Source organism: Adiantum capillus-veneris, chromosome 4 (assembly GCF_014529385.1).
Source record: "Adiantum capillus-veneris isolate H3 chromosome 4, ASM1452938v2, whole genome shotgun sequence".
In the NCBI taxonomy this organism is placed as follows: domain Eukaryota; kingdom Viridiplantae; phylum Streptophyta; class Polypodiopsida; order Polypodiales; family Pteridaceae; genus Adiantum; species Adiantum capillus-veneris.
Window position 1 is genome coordinate 103650626 of NC_140934.1, and position 13417 is coordinate 103664042.

General features: G+C 47.6%; 1 protein-coding gene across 1 annotated transcript in view; it reads right to left on the bottom strand.

Moving 5' to 3' along the window:
• LOC147459722 (tRNA ligase 1-like) overlaps nt 1–13417 on the bottom strand; it is a 265347-nt gene that overhangs the window by 12009 nt on the left and 239921 nt on the right. Inside the window, exon 21 of the mRNA XM_086510947.1 lies at nt 12377–12453. Coding sequence (XP_086367073.1) covers nt 12377–12453 — 77 coding nt within the window. The remainder of the gene's footprint in view (nt 1–12376; nt 12454–13417) is intronic.

A 13417-nucleotide genomic window follows, 5' to 3' on the forward strand; every position in this document is an offset into this window, starting at 1 on the left:
CAGAGTCTGTACATGGTTCTTTGAGCTAGTCGAGTCCACATGTTCTGGTCCACTGTTGTGTCTCTGTTGTTATCCATTGTTTCTGTGTTGTTATCTGTTGTTTCTATGTTTCATTCTGTTTGAGAGAGTTTTCATTTGTTTGAGTGAGATTGTCACGCACATTGCACTGAGGGGCACCCACACTGTAGAGAGCACGACGCATTATCCGCGCTACAGGTGCTCTCATTTTGGCGATCACGGTGGGACCTCAAGTGAAGTCTCACTCTGTTGAGTAGCTGGTTTCTTCGCTTCGCCTGTGCAGTCTAAGTCTCTCGCCTTGCTGGTCTGGTCCCCTCTCGCCCTGGTCCAACTTGCCCTCGTCTCTGGTCTAGACCCCCTCGACCCTGGTCTAGTTGGTCTAGTCACTTGTTTGGTCTAGACCCTGGTCTAGTCCTCCTCGTCCCTGGTCCAGCTGGTCTAGACACTCGTCTGGTCTAGTAGAGTCTAGACCAGTCTTCAGCCAGTTCAAGGTTCTCTTGCCCAAAGCTTGGTTGGTTTGGAGGTCACTGTATGACACATACAAGGAGGTCAGTTGAGCGTCAAAGCCCACTACTGAGCCCTCTGAAGTACTATCACAGAAGACGACCTTTGACACCTTGTAGAAATCCTTCAACCTCATCACCTATACCTCCACATATCACATCACCCATTCCTTCATCAGGTTCCCCATCTTCGCGATCACCTTCTCCAGAAAAGCTCTCTCCTATTCTTCTACAACAAGCTATTGTGCAACAGACTCAGCAAGGAATCATGGAGCCACTAGCTAGTGTTTTGGCCAAGGTGAACATCAAGTTCCCTACATTCAAAGGGCTGTCTTCAGAAGATGCTGACGACCATGCAAGAAGATTTGTATCTCTCTATAGGGGACGTGGGCTGAACAGAGAAGATGCTTACTTGGTACTATTTCCATCCACCCTGGATGGCCTAGCAGATAAATGGTACAGCCAATTTGCAGAGAACCATTTTGCAACTTGGGCAGCAGCAGTTCTGTGCAGCTTTCAGGCCAGGTGACTCCCAGGAGAAGGTGTTGGATGAGTTGGCCAACATGGTGCTCAAACTTGAGGAGACTTTTGCGGAGCTTATGACGAAAACTAAGTCGCTGGTGGCCAAGCTTCCCCAACAACCCGGTGAATTCATGGTTAAAAAGTGGGTGGAGAAGGCGCTTCCCAAAACGTCTCAGCAAAAACTCCGAGAGAGTCTCCGACCCGACGCCACTCTCGACGAGTTCATCGCATCTGCTACTAGAATAGAGGGAGCTAGGAAGCTCTTCAACAACTCTCCTCAAATAGATACTCCCTCTGTGTTCTCGGAAGGTAGTCCTACTGATCCTTTAACTTCTTTACGTAGGGAACTGGAAGCCCTAAAGCTACAACGAGCTCTTCAAGAGGAGAGGTCCTTCTCTCTTAGACAAGAGAAGCCTACACATAATGAGGCATTGGAACAGATTAAGCGCGAGTTAGAAGAGCTCAAGTGTCAGCAAGAGACTAAGGCTATGGTTTGGTGTAGCTCATGCCGCTCTCCAGGGCACCCACCACAGGAATGCCCCCTTCGGTTTTACTGCCACTTCTGTGAAAAAGCTGCACATGAGGATAAGGATTGTTACTACCTCAAGGGATTGCGTCAAATACAACAAAATCTTGGTCCTTCTCTCCAACAAGAGCTAGCACCTGCATCCAACATGGTCTCACCCTACGGCCATCAAAACCAGTTGCCTCCTCTGCTGACAACACCCCCTATGCAGCAAGGTATGCACAACAACTTTGCACCCCACAGTTTTTATCATGCCAGTACTCCCTCAGTTCCCCAAAGTTTCTACACCTCAGCCTCAAATTCCATGCAACAACCACCTCGTCCCCCGTTTCGTCCTTCCAATCGGCCCATACTCTGCTACAGATGCGGAGAATATGGGCATTATCAGAGCAAGTGTCCTTTACCCGAGGGGTCCTCTCCTTGTCGTCATTGCCCTGATTCGAAGGATCACTACACTAAAGATTGTCCCAAGCAAAGGGCATCCACGTCTTCAGGCTCGACTCAGAACCAGCCCGAATTCACCTTTCCGAAGATAAATTTGATTACTGTGAACACCGTGCCTCAACCTTCACCTGCTACTCATGTGGTTAAGCCTCTGCAAGTGGAGGAGCTTGCTGGTGTCCTTACTCGGGCACAAAGAGCAGCTCTTGGTCTCAGTCTACCCACAGGTCCACCTCGCCAGTCTCCACTTCCTCACTCTGGTCTACCTGACCCAAAGGACAAGTCCTTCCCAATTGCTCAGAGCAAACCAACTTCCTTGTTATCTGACATTGATGGAGCCTTCTTAGAAGCAGTGGCTGACTTGGAACAGATTAAGGTCACAAAAGGAGCCTAGTTCGAAGGCGCCAAGCCCACAGCAGAAGCCATCTTGAAAAATACTTTTCAGCAGGTGTCACTGTACAACATGCTAAGGCTTGATGCAACACTTAGAAGTGACACCCTGTTAGTCATTCAGTCTCTGTACCTGGGGACTGGGCCTAGTGGCGGGCACCTCCCTGTACAGCCCTCAGAGTCCTATTTGATTTCCTATCCATCTGCTCCCCTCACCGATTATAAAAGTCCTCGCCTCACTGTATCTATTCTTGGGCACCAGCTATCCGGCGTCATCGTTGATGGAGGATCTGGAATCAATTTGATGCCCGAATTCATTATGATGGCCTTAGGTCTAAAGCCTACCTGACCTGCTCCTTTCACTATTACATTGGCTGATCAGAGAACAGTCTACCCAGTGGGCATAGTCGACAAGGTGCCTCTGAAGGTACAAGATTTCACTTTTAACTTGGATTTTGTGGTAGTTAATCTTCCCCTGGTAGAGGGAGGTTATCCCTTGCTGATTGGTAGGCCATGGCTGCGACATACGAAAGCACTTCACGACTGGGGAACCGACGCCATGTGGATACATACTCCTGGCTCTCCAATGCAACAAATTCGTCTCGAAGGAGGTATGGATCTGGTCGTTCAGCATAGCTCTTTGTCAGTAGAGTCCAACCCTGACTTGGAGCAGCTGGTCCCTCCCGATGGGTCTGATGAAGACTTACTGCAGTGGTTAGAAGCCACCTCTTCGATGCAATGCTATGTAGTCTCTCTTCAACCTTTGCCAAGAGATTCACCCTATCCCCCTGATCCTACATCTGAAGCTACACCTGAGACCAAGAATCCCAGTCAGCCAAGTGAGCCAGAACCAAGTGGACCAGTCTCTGGTGCCCATCCTTCAGAGGGTCCCTTGATGGAAACTGTCGGCTTGGGTGAGCCTATAACCCACCATAGAAGGGGAAAAAAGTCTCCCTTGCAAGAGTTGGCCAACACCCCAGCTCCCTCCTTAGCCTCTACTCCATCTGACTCTCCACCCATGCCGGAGCACTTTGAGGTATCTGAGGATTTACCATTTGCAGAGCTTCCATCAGGTTGGTTGCAGGAAGAGTATGCTGATTTCAACATTGATCAGACGCCAGCTCATAATGTCCAAAGGCTAACAGAGGCGGCACAATCTTCTCCACCTGACGCAACCTCGACCACTGCACCGCCTGACCCAGTCAGAGAGGTCAACCTAGGAGGCCCTGACAGCCATCAGCCCATCTTATTAGCCACTTGGTTATGGGATCACCCCGCTCTACTCGACCTTGTAATCTCCTTCGTGCGCTCTTTCAAAGATGTGTTTGCCTGGTCTTACCACGATTTAGAAGGAATCCCAACAGAGCTAGGAGTCCACACAATTCCTCTGGTTGAGGGGGCTAAGCCGGTCAGAGGACGTGCTTACAAACTGAATCCCAAGTATGCAGAAGCAGTCAAAATCGAGTTGGAAAAAATGCAAGAAGCAGGTATTATTGTACCAGTAGAGCACTCAGAATGGTTGTCTTATAAGGTTATTGCCCCAAAGAAGCAGTCCAACAAAATTCGAGTTTGTGTCGACTATCGGGCTCTGAATAAGGTCACAATCCCGGATGGATTTCCGACACCTTTTACTGAGAGAGTCCTCGAAGATGTCGCTGGCCATGTACTGTATAGTTTTATGGACGGGTTCAACGGCTACAATCAGTTAGGAATACATCCTGACGACCAAATCAAAACAGCTTTTGTGACTCCTTGGGGTATTTTCATCTACACTAGAATGTCTTTTGGGCTTAAAAATGCACCGCCCTCTTTCAATCGCATAGTATATCTCATCTTTTGTCCTCTGCTTACTGATCACCTTCGCATATTCATGGATGACTTTTCCACCTTCTCGGGTGCTCAATGTTCGACCCCAGTAGAAAATCTAAAGGAGCATCTTGCTCAGCTCTCTGCAGTCTTCCTCAGGTGCAGAGAGGCACGTTTGAAGCTCAATCCGAACAAATGTCATTTTTTGGTCACAGAGGGCACACTGTTGGGCCATGTGGTGTCTGCTCAAGGTTTGGCACCGGACCCAGAGAAGATAGTGGCCATCTTGAAGTTACCTCCTCCCATAAATCCCAAAGGTGTTTAGAGCTTTGTGGGCCACACCGGCTATCATCGCAGGTTTATACGTATGTATGCACAGGTGGCTCAACCATTGACCCGGCTCACCAGTGCTGCTGTCCCCTTCCGGTGGTCAACACCTGAGGACGAAGCATTTGCATACCTCAAAAAACGTCTCACTGAAGCGCCTATTCTAGTTGCCCCGGATTGGGCCCTACCTTTTCATGTGCATACAGATGCCAGTCTGGTGGATGTGGGTGCTGTGCTGACTCAGCCTAGCAAAGAGTTCAACTTGGATCGCCCTGTACATTATGCAAGTCGCCTGCTCACCAAGGCAGAGAGAAACTATAGCACCACAGAGAGGGAAGGATTGGCTATAGTGTATGCTCTACACAAATTTCGTCACTATTTGCTAGGGGTCCACTTCACAGTTATCACTGATCACCATGCCTTGCGCTATCTGCTTAATAAGCCACAGGTTGCAGGTCGAGTATGGCGATGGCTCCTCCTATTCCAGGAGTTTGATTTTGAAGTCTCCTCCTATTCCAGGAGTTTGATTTTGAAGTGGTACTCCGTCCTGGTAAGCATCATGTAATGGCTGACCACCTCTCTCGCATTTACACAGGCGAAGAAGCTACCGGGATTGCGGATGACTTTCCAGATAGCAGTCTTTTTAAAATAGATACAACACCGGAATGGTACGGCGAGGTCCTACATTTTCTATCTACTGGGCTGTACCCAGAGAGGGCATCCCCATTGCAAAAGAGGAGATTGCTGTTGAAGTCCAGGCCTTTCACTCTGATCGGGGGCCAGCTCTACAAAGCGGGACCAGATGGTGTTCTGAAGCGTTGTGTCTCGCCTCATGAGGTGGAGCATATTCTGGAGGATGCCCACAATGGTCCCACTGGTGGCCATTACCCTGGTCACATCACTGCTCAGAAGATTCTACAGAGTGGTCTGTGGTGGCCCTACATTTTTAAGGATGCAATAGCATATTCTAAGGTTTGTGATGTGTGCCAGAGATGTGGGCCGAAGCCGAGTAAGCAATCCAACCGTCCTTTGCAAGTCTCGATGGCGTGGCTACCTTTTGAGAGATGGGGTTTGGACTTTGTGGGACCAATATATCCCCCGGCTCAACCAGGTAATCGCAAATATCTGCTAGTGGCTACAGACTATGCAACAAAGTGGGCAGAGGTACTAGCGACAGTAGATTGCACCGGCAATACAGTGGCCAAATTTTTATATGAAAATATTTTATGCAGATTTGGATGTCCCTTAGAGATCACCAGTGATAGAGGCAGTCATTTTGTCAATGACATGATATCAAATTTGCTGGCCAATTACAAGATTTTTCATCGCAAGTCGTGCTCTTATTACCCTAGAGCCAATGGGCAGGCCGAGAGCACCAACAAGGTTCTGATCGCACTCCTGAGGAAAGCATGTCATCTCCATCCAGCATCTTGAGCTCAGGCTGTGCACGGCACTCTTTGGGCATATCGCACATCTTTCAAAGCAACAACAAATCAAACGCCTTTTCAACTCGCTTTCAGTTTGGAAGCCATAGCTCCATTTGAGTTCAACTCCGGATCCCCTAGGGTGGGTAGTCTGCGTGCAAGTTGGGGCATGGAATCTGCTTCTATCTCCCGTCTCACCTTATTGGATGAAAGCCGCCTTTTAGCTTCTCATGCTCTGCAAGCGGAACAACTTCGCAAAGCGTGGCATGATCGCCACCTCAGAAAGCCAAAAATAACGCAAGGCACATTGGTGCTACTCTATCAAGCAAAATATTTGAAAAAAGCAAAGAAGCTGGTTCCAGCTTGGCAAGGGCCCTTCATAGTACAAGAGATTTTGCCACAGGGGGCTGTCCAGTTAGTCACTTTGGAAGGCGTTACTTTGCCACCGGTAAATGGCTCCAGAATCAAGAGCTATTACTCCTCTGAGTAAAGGATCTGCAACTATTCTGCCATCTGTAGGTTCTATGTCCCATCTCTCTCCTCCCCACTATCTTTCCATCAGAACGGGTCTTCTGTTACTGTCTCAGTTTTGCTCTCCTCCCCACTAGCTTTCCACCAGTTCTGCTCTCCTCCCTACTAGCTTTCCACCAGAATGGATGCTCTGTTACTGTCTCGGTTTCTGCTATGTTTGTAAGTTTCCGCCTTTCCTCTAAGATATCTTTCTCCACTAAGTCCTGGTAATTGGGTATTATCGGGAACTTCTACAGTCCAGTCACTCCTCTTCTAATCAGTCACTCCTCTAATTGTTTCTATTCTTAGTGTTATTTGCGGTTAAGTATTAGGGTCCTTCCAGTTAAGCTTTCAGTCAAGCTTCTCGTCGGAGTGGTTTTGTTCAGTTTGACAAGTGGAATCTGCTTGGGACTCTGCTTAGATGGCAATTGGGATAGTGAACAAGGTGTAATCAAGGACTTGACTTGATGAGACTCCCAATGCCATACTGTCTATGTGAAGAATATGGCAGAGTTTATGTCAAAGAACTTTGATTCCAATAGCAGAAAAAACCTTTGGTGCCATTAAAATTTCAGCTTTGCTGCAGGAAACTTAATCTACTAATACCTCCAAAATTACCCTCCCTTTTATCTGCTCGAAATTTGTAGCTGCTAAAAAATTAGCACTTTGTACCTTCTCTTTGCTTCTACTATCACTTTGTACCTGCTCACACTCGTTGCGCCCTTAACCTACCATAGTCTCCCAACCCCCTCGCCCTACCTACCCTCCCCTGCCCTATCCCAACCCCCTCGCCCCTACCCTCTCCACACCCCCTCGCCCCTAAGCTATCCCAACCCCCTACCCTCTCCAACCCCCTCGCCCCTACTTACCCTCCACTCCCCCTCGCCCCTACCCTCACTTAAACCCCCTCGCCTCTACCCTAACTTACACCTCTCGCCCCTACCTACCCTCTCCCAACCCCTCGCCCCTATCCACCCTCAACCCCTCGCCCCTACCGTCCTTATTGCAACCCTTACCCTACCCAAGCCCAAACTCATCCATCGCTTTATCGCCTTGTTGGAAGATCGTCAGCTTTGCGTTGGGATGGTTTTGCCTGATCGTCCGCTTTGCTTTTTCCATCGCTTGTGTACAGGCCATCGCTTTTTGGAAGTATACGCTTCGCTTTTGGGAAGTACAGGCTTCTCTCTTCTGGCTTAATCAAGCCTTTCCAATACAGCTTTTGGAAAACAGTATACCTCAAATACAACGCTACATCTCTCATCTTTGCATCTGGGCGTTCCATCTGGGTGTTCCAGAGTTCACCCTGCACACTGCACATTGCCCAGCCAGGAAGATAGCTTTACTATGGCTGGTACAGCAAACGAGTAAGGAAGAAGAAAGTTCTCTCTCCAGAGAGGCCAACTGAGACATCCCAAAGTTCTGCAGAGGAAGAGGAAGAGGATGTGGATACCTCCAGCCATGGCCTCACCAACGTTTCTTCCACTCATCACAGTGATGAAAATTACAAGGCCTCCGACTCAAGCTCTGCTTCCGACTCAGAATCTTATAGCAAAGAGGAAGAGGATGATGAAGAAGGGGAAGTTGTAAAGAACCAAAAGAAGAGGAAAGACAGCATGCAAGTATTGAGTCATCAAATTCCTCGGCCTCCTTCTTCCAAGACCCAAACCAAGTTCACACTGAACTTCCATCTGCAGCAGCCTCATCCGTCGCTTCGAGAAGTCCTATCAAAAGACAAGCTACACAAGCTAGGATTGTCAGCATTAGCAGACACCGATCTGCCTTCGGATATTCCCATGGATATGGTGCATGTACTCCTCAAGTTTTTCCCCAAAGTCAGAGGACACCCACTGAGTGCTACACGAATAGGTAACGCCTTGGGAATGACAACCTTTCCTGCAGTAAAACCGGCTACGCGCACCTATTCCCAACTTTCGAAAGATGCGACAATCGAGGCATGCAAAGAACTACTCGGTACGAATCATGCTGACTATGCAAGGAATAAACAGCTCTGGTCCATTTTCAAGTATTACTTTTTGGTTAGAGATCCTAAAGTCAGTAAGGGCAAGGGCAAGGGCAAGGGTAAGGGCAAGGCCAGATGTGACGTGCCTACTATATTCTCGCACTGCGAAGGCCTATACTGCCTCATCCACACCATCCCGTGTGGCTTTCATCAAATTTTATTTACCTCTCTACAATCGCGGGCAAAAAGATTCAGAGCTCAGGTGCAATCTGTGCAATCTAGCTTTCAATGCTTCGCAGCTCCGATGTTGGCCTGGGTCATTAATATACCTGTTAGTCCTATGGATGTGGATGCGGCGATACAACGTAAAAGCTCTAAGGGAAAAGGGAAAGATATTGAACAAAAAATGGATCTATCTGAAAAGCCAAAGAAAAAGAGAGCAAAGGTAGTGAAGGACACAATAGAATCTTTAGTATCCCTGCCAGTTTCGGAAAGCCAACAGCTTCGAGTGAAGCAGCCAATTCGACATTCCACGCATACGGTCGCTACTGATATGATGGTAAGTTCAGGTGGTCCAGATCACACTATGCATGTCACAGCTGTGGCTTCTACAATGTGTGTTCCTCTCTCTACTGCTGCTATTTTTACCCCTGCCACAGTGACTAGCTCCCACGTCCCAGTGGCAGTTGCTTCTTCTCCTATGCCTAGTCCTACGGCAACCACTCCTACCATCTCCACTGCGACAGAGAGGCATGCGCCTAGTCCACCGCGAGCAGTGCCACTTGTCACACCAGTCCCACCAGCAGTACCACTCTCCAGCTCTCTTCACTCTGACACTGTTACAGAACCTTCCACAGGGTCGGACTCTTCATCATTTTTTCGGCTATCTGAGGATATATTGCAGGAGTCTCGGCAAGCCATTGCCACCATTGAGCTGGAAGTAGAGCGTTTAGCAGCCACACACCAGCGTCACGTAGCTACTTACGCAGCTATGGAGGGAGCTCTGAAGGTTGCTGAAAGCGCCATCGCTGATAGGGATGCCACTATTTTCGCACTCCAACAGGCCCTGAAGTTAAAGTCTCAAGTGATTAGTGACCTTCAGAATCAACTACAAGGATTTAGAGAATTGCTATTACATGAAAATCGGGCAACGCAGTCTACAATGATGGGTATGGGATATGGGTGGACTGGAGCAGGTACACCAGTGCAGCATGCAGCAATGGGTCCTTCTCACCAGTTTATGGGACTCTACTCACAAACTCCAGTTCCCGCTCAGTACTACAATCAACAACAACAACAGTATCCTCCTCCTCAGGGGTTTCAATCTTCACCATTGCCTCAGATGCAAAATATGACTTGTTGTGATGGAGTTGCTTGAGCACATCGCCATGGCTGTGTTGCTCGACGTCCTCAGTACACTACAGGACAGGTGCTACCATCTGCCCAGCAGCAGGTAGCTGGTCATTTCACACTTATTGACAGGAGCGCTCACATACAACAAGGCCCCACAATCGATTTGATGGCTCCACCTCCAGAGGCTGATACTTCGGATGCAGCAGTGGCCACCACTCTATCTCTTGGATGACAGATTAAGGAGCTCACCATTGTACATACTAGTAGTTTTCTTTCACAGTTTCAGTCTTCCTTTCACCGAGACGGTGAGTGGTCTTGTGGCGGGCAATCTGTAGCAGGGCTACAGTGTCACTTCACAGGACAGGCAGTTGGACAGTTAGCTATAGTTGGTCTGGTTCACACTGGACGGACCCTTTGGGCTGGGAGTGACACGTGGCAGGGTACCTACGGTGGTCTAGTGAACATCGTGGCCAGGTCACCACCACCACTCAGTTTAGAGATAGACTTAGCTGGCTGGACATTTATGGGCCGTTGGTGGCTCTTATGGTTGTACATATGAGTAGTTGTTTTGGGCAGTTTGAGGATCTTTTTACGTAGTCGTCTAGAGCGAGTCTTACACAGAGCACTGCTTCACCATCCCTGCACATCTGAGCCTCGACACCCCATTTGTACCTGTGAGTCCTGGGCTAGAGCTGAGTGTGCTGCCACGCCAAAGTCTGTACATGGTTCTTTGAGCTAGTCGAGTCCACATGTTCTGGTCCACTGTTGTGTCTCTGTTGTGTATCATTGTTCTGTGTTTCATTCTGTTTGAGAGAGTTTCCATTTGTTTGAGTGAGATTGTCTCGCACATTGCACTGAGGGGCACCCACACTGTAGAGAGCACGACATATTATCCGCGCTACAGGTACTGCTCTTCTGAGTGAGAATGCAGGTCCGCTAAAAACCACTCCAAGGTAAGTGTAAGCATCTGTGTACTCCACAGTCTCCTGGCCGTATATGAATGTAGGTGCTGACCTCCTGATCCACTGTGGGGTGGTATTAAACACCATAACCTTGGTTTTATAAAGGTTGACAGACAACCCACTTTCGTGGGCAAACGTATGCAAAGCATCCAATTGACATTGCATTCCCTCTGGGGATTCGGAGATCAACACTATATCATCAGCATATAACAGAAGTGGGATCCATGTCCCTGCCAACTGTGCACCTCTATCCCCATCGCTCTCAATGTAGTCAAAAACCTCATCCACATACATACCGAAAAGAGTAGGAGAGAGCGGGCAGCCCTGCTTCACCCCAATAGTGGAGTGAACCGGTGTAGAAAGTCCCTCCGGGGTGCGTACATGCCCTACTACTGATCTGTACAATGCCATGATCCCCCAAATGAGCTCTGTGGGTACTCCCATTTCCTGTAATCTGCGCATCAATCTTGCTCTGGGTACTGTGTCAAAAGCTTTACGTGTGATAGTCTGGACATGCCTGTCTCTACAACATCTAGCTCTCTTAGCATCTCCTCTGAAGTGTCATAAAACACTGCCTGGTGATGGGCACTCCTAGCATTGAAGTCCCCTAGGATGATAATGTCACCATCCCTAGAGAACTCCCATATGTCATCATCCAAAATAGAGAAAGGGGACTATCCTCTGGGTGATGCATAAACTGATGTACTCGGGGGAAAGTAGCAAATAGCTAGGTAGAGATATTTGCCTGTCTCTGCTTTCAATCTCACCCACATGTACCTAGCCTGCTCATCCCTGCGGGCTATATGTATCAGTGGCTGCAGATCCTCTCTAAATAAACACTGCCACTCCCCCCGAGCCTCGCCCTCTGTGCTCTGAGCGAGAGATAGTCTGAGAGACAGATCACAGACTTCTTCAGACTAGCTATATGCAGCCAGAGGAGCAGCCACCACAGGAGATTTCAAAGTCCACCCGTACCACTCTACTATAGCATAGGAGATGCCCAGTCAGAGTACTTACATGGAGGACATCGACAAAATCTGCAACGACCGATGCTGGTCATCCTGGGACACCGACCACGATGATGATGTTTCTATCCTCCTAATCCCTCATGAGATTGTATCTTTGTTTTGCTAGAGAGTTCCTCCCCATAGTGCCCTACAGTTCTATTTTAGCTTTTTTTGCTTTCAGTTTCTCTTAGTTCCTTCCAGGCACTTTATTTGATTCCCCCAAGTTGTAACTTTTTGGGTCTCATAGGGCATTTTGGCCTTTTGAAGACATTTAATATAACATTTCATTTCTCCTCTACAACAAGACCCTGGACCTTATCGGCTACTCATAGAAACTTTCATTGCTGCTGCTTTTGTGGTCTCTGGACTGATACTCCATAAGAACACTGATGAAATGGACATGTAAACACGGTAGGCACGATATGCATCTTGTAGCCGGAAGCCAGTCAAACGAAAACAGCCAGTTCGGTAAGATTTTAAACAAATGAAAGCACATATTTCTTTCTCAAAGGCCCTCAACTCGTGAGCTAAGATAACAAAACTGCTCCTATGGCTGCACTGTTGGTAAAGATTCAGAAATTTAAGAGAAAATCATGCCTTGGTCAACTTAAAAGAGCACACACTTACAGGGTGATTGACACGTTGGACCACACGGAAAATGAAGACTGCCAATGTTTCCAAAGAAAACGGGTTTGAAATGGTACCTGCAAAGAGGCCATAGCAGCCGTACCATAAGATCATCGTCCTCAAATCTTTAGGTAATTGTCCTCTTTTACTTAAAAAAATTTTTCCTCTTAAAAAAAATAGGGGCCACACATGGTTAACACATGCATCTTGAATTCAACGAATACAGCTTCATGAGATCTATCAATAAAGTAGAAATGTCTGAGTGTGCTATACAAGGAGGAAACTCACTCCTTTCTTGGCCCAAAAGCAAAATATGGCCCACAGCGCTAACATGTTTTATGATGAGAAGCTGCCCAGGCAATGGAAAAGTTTCTGTTAATATTTGTAGACTTTCCACTTCATTATCTTTTCAAAGTGATTGAATTGGATACATAGCCTCTCAGTTCCATGTTCTTTAGGCTTAATAGTCACCATACTCAACCTTAAGATATGCTTATCTCGAACTATGTTAAGTAACTACTTGAGGTACATTCTTGTTATTGTTATTTACAGTACCTGGTCCCTTACCCTTTTGTTAAAGTGGCATTCCAACTTTTATTCCCACGAACACGTACATCTATGTGTGTGTGTGTGTAAAGCCTCTTTGATACATAATAATAGGAGGAATCTTGAAAAATGGAAGGTTAGATCGAGACAATATGCTTTTATGGATAAAGGTTGTTCATCGAAACAGTTCTTTAAGCATTTGCACCATTCGAGATAGCTTATGGGATACTGCCAGAGATAGATATGCCAGATTGGCCCTTCAGTCCTCCACACCGTTAGCGTCACAGGGGGACACATCACGCTCGTATGCACAGATGTCATCATGGTTCTAAATACATGGCTTCAGCATAGACAACTTACTGCCCTTTCAATACTCCCTTGATGCACCATGGCTGCCTTTACTTGGATGGAGATTACTAGACTCATTCGCCATAACCTGACCGAGTTGGACACCAGATAGAGACGGCACAAGAGCTGGGCATGATAGCTTTGCAG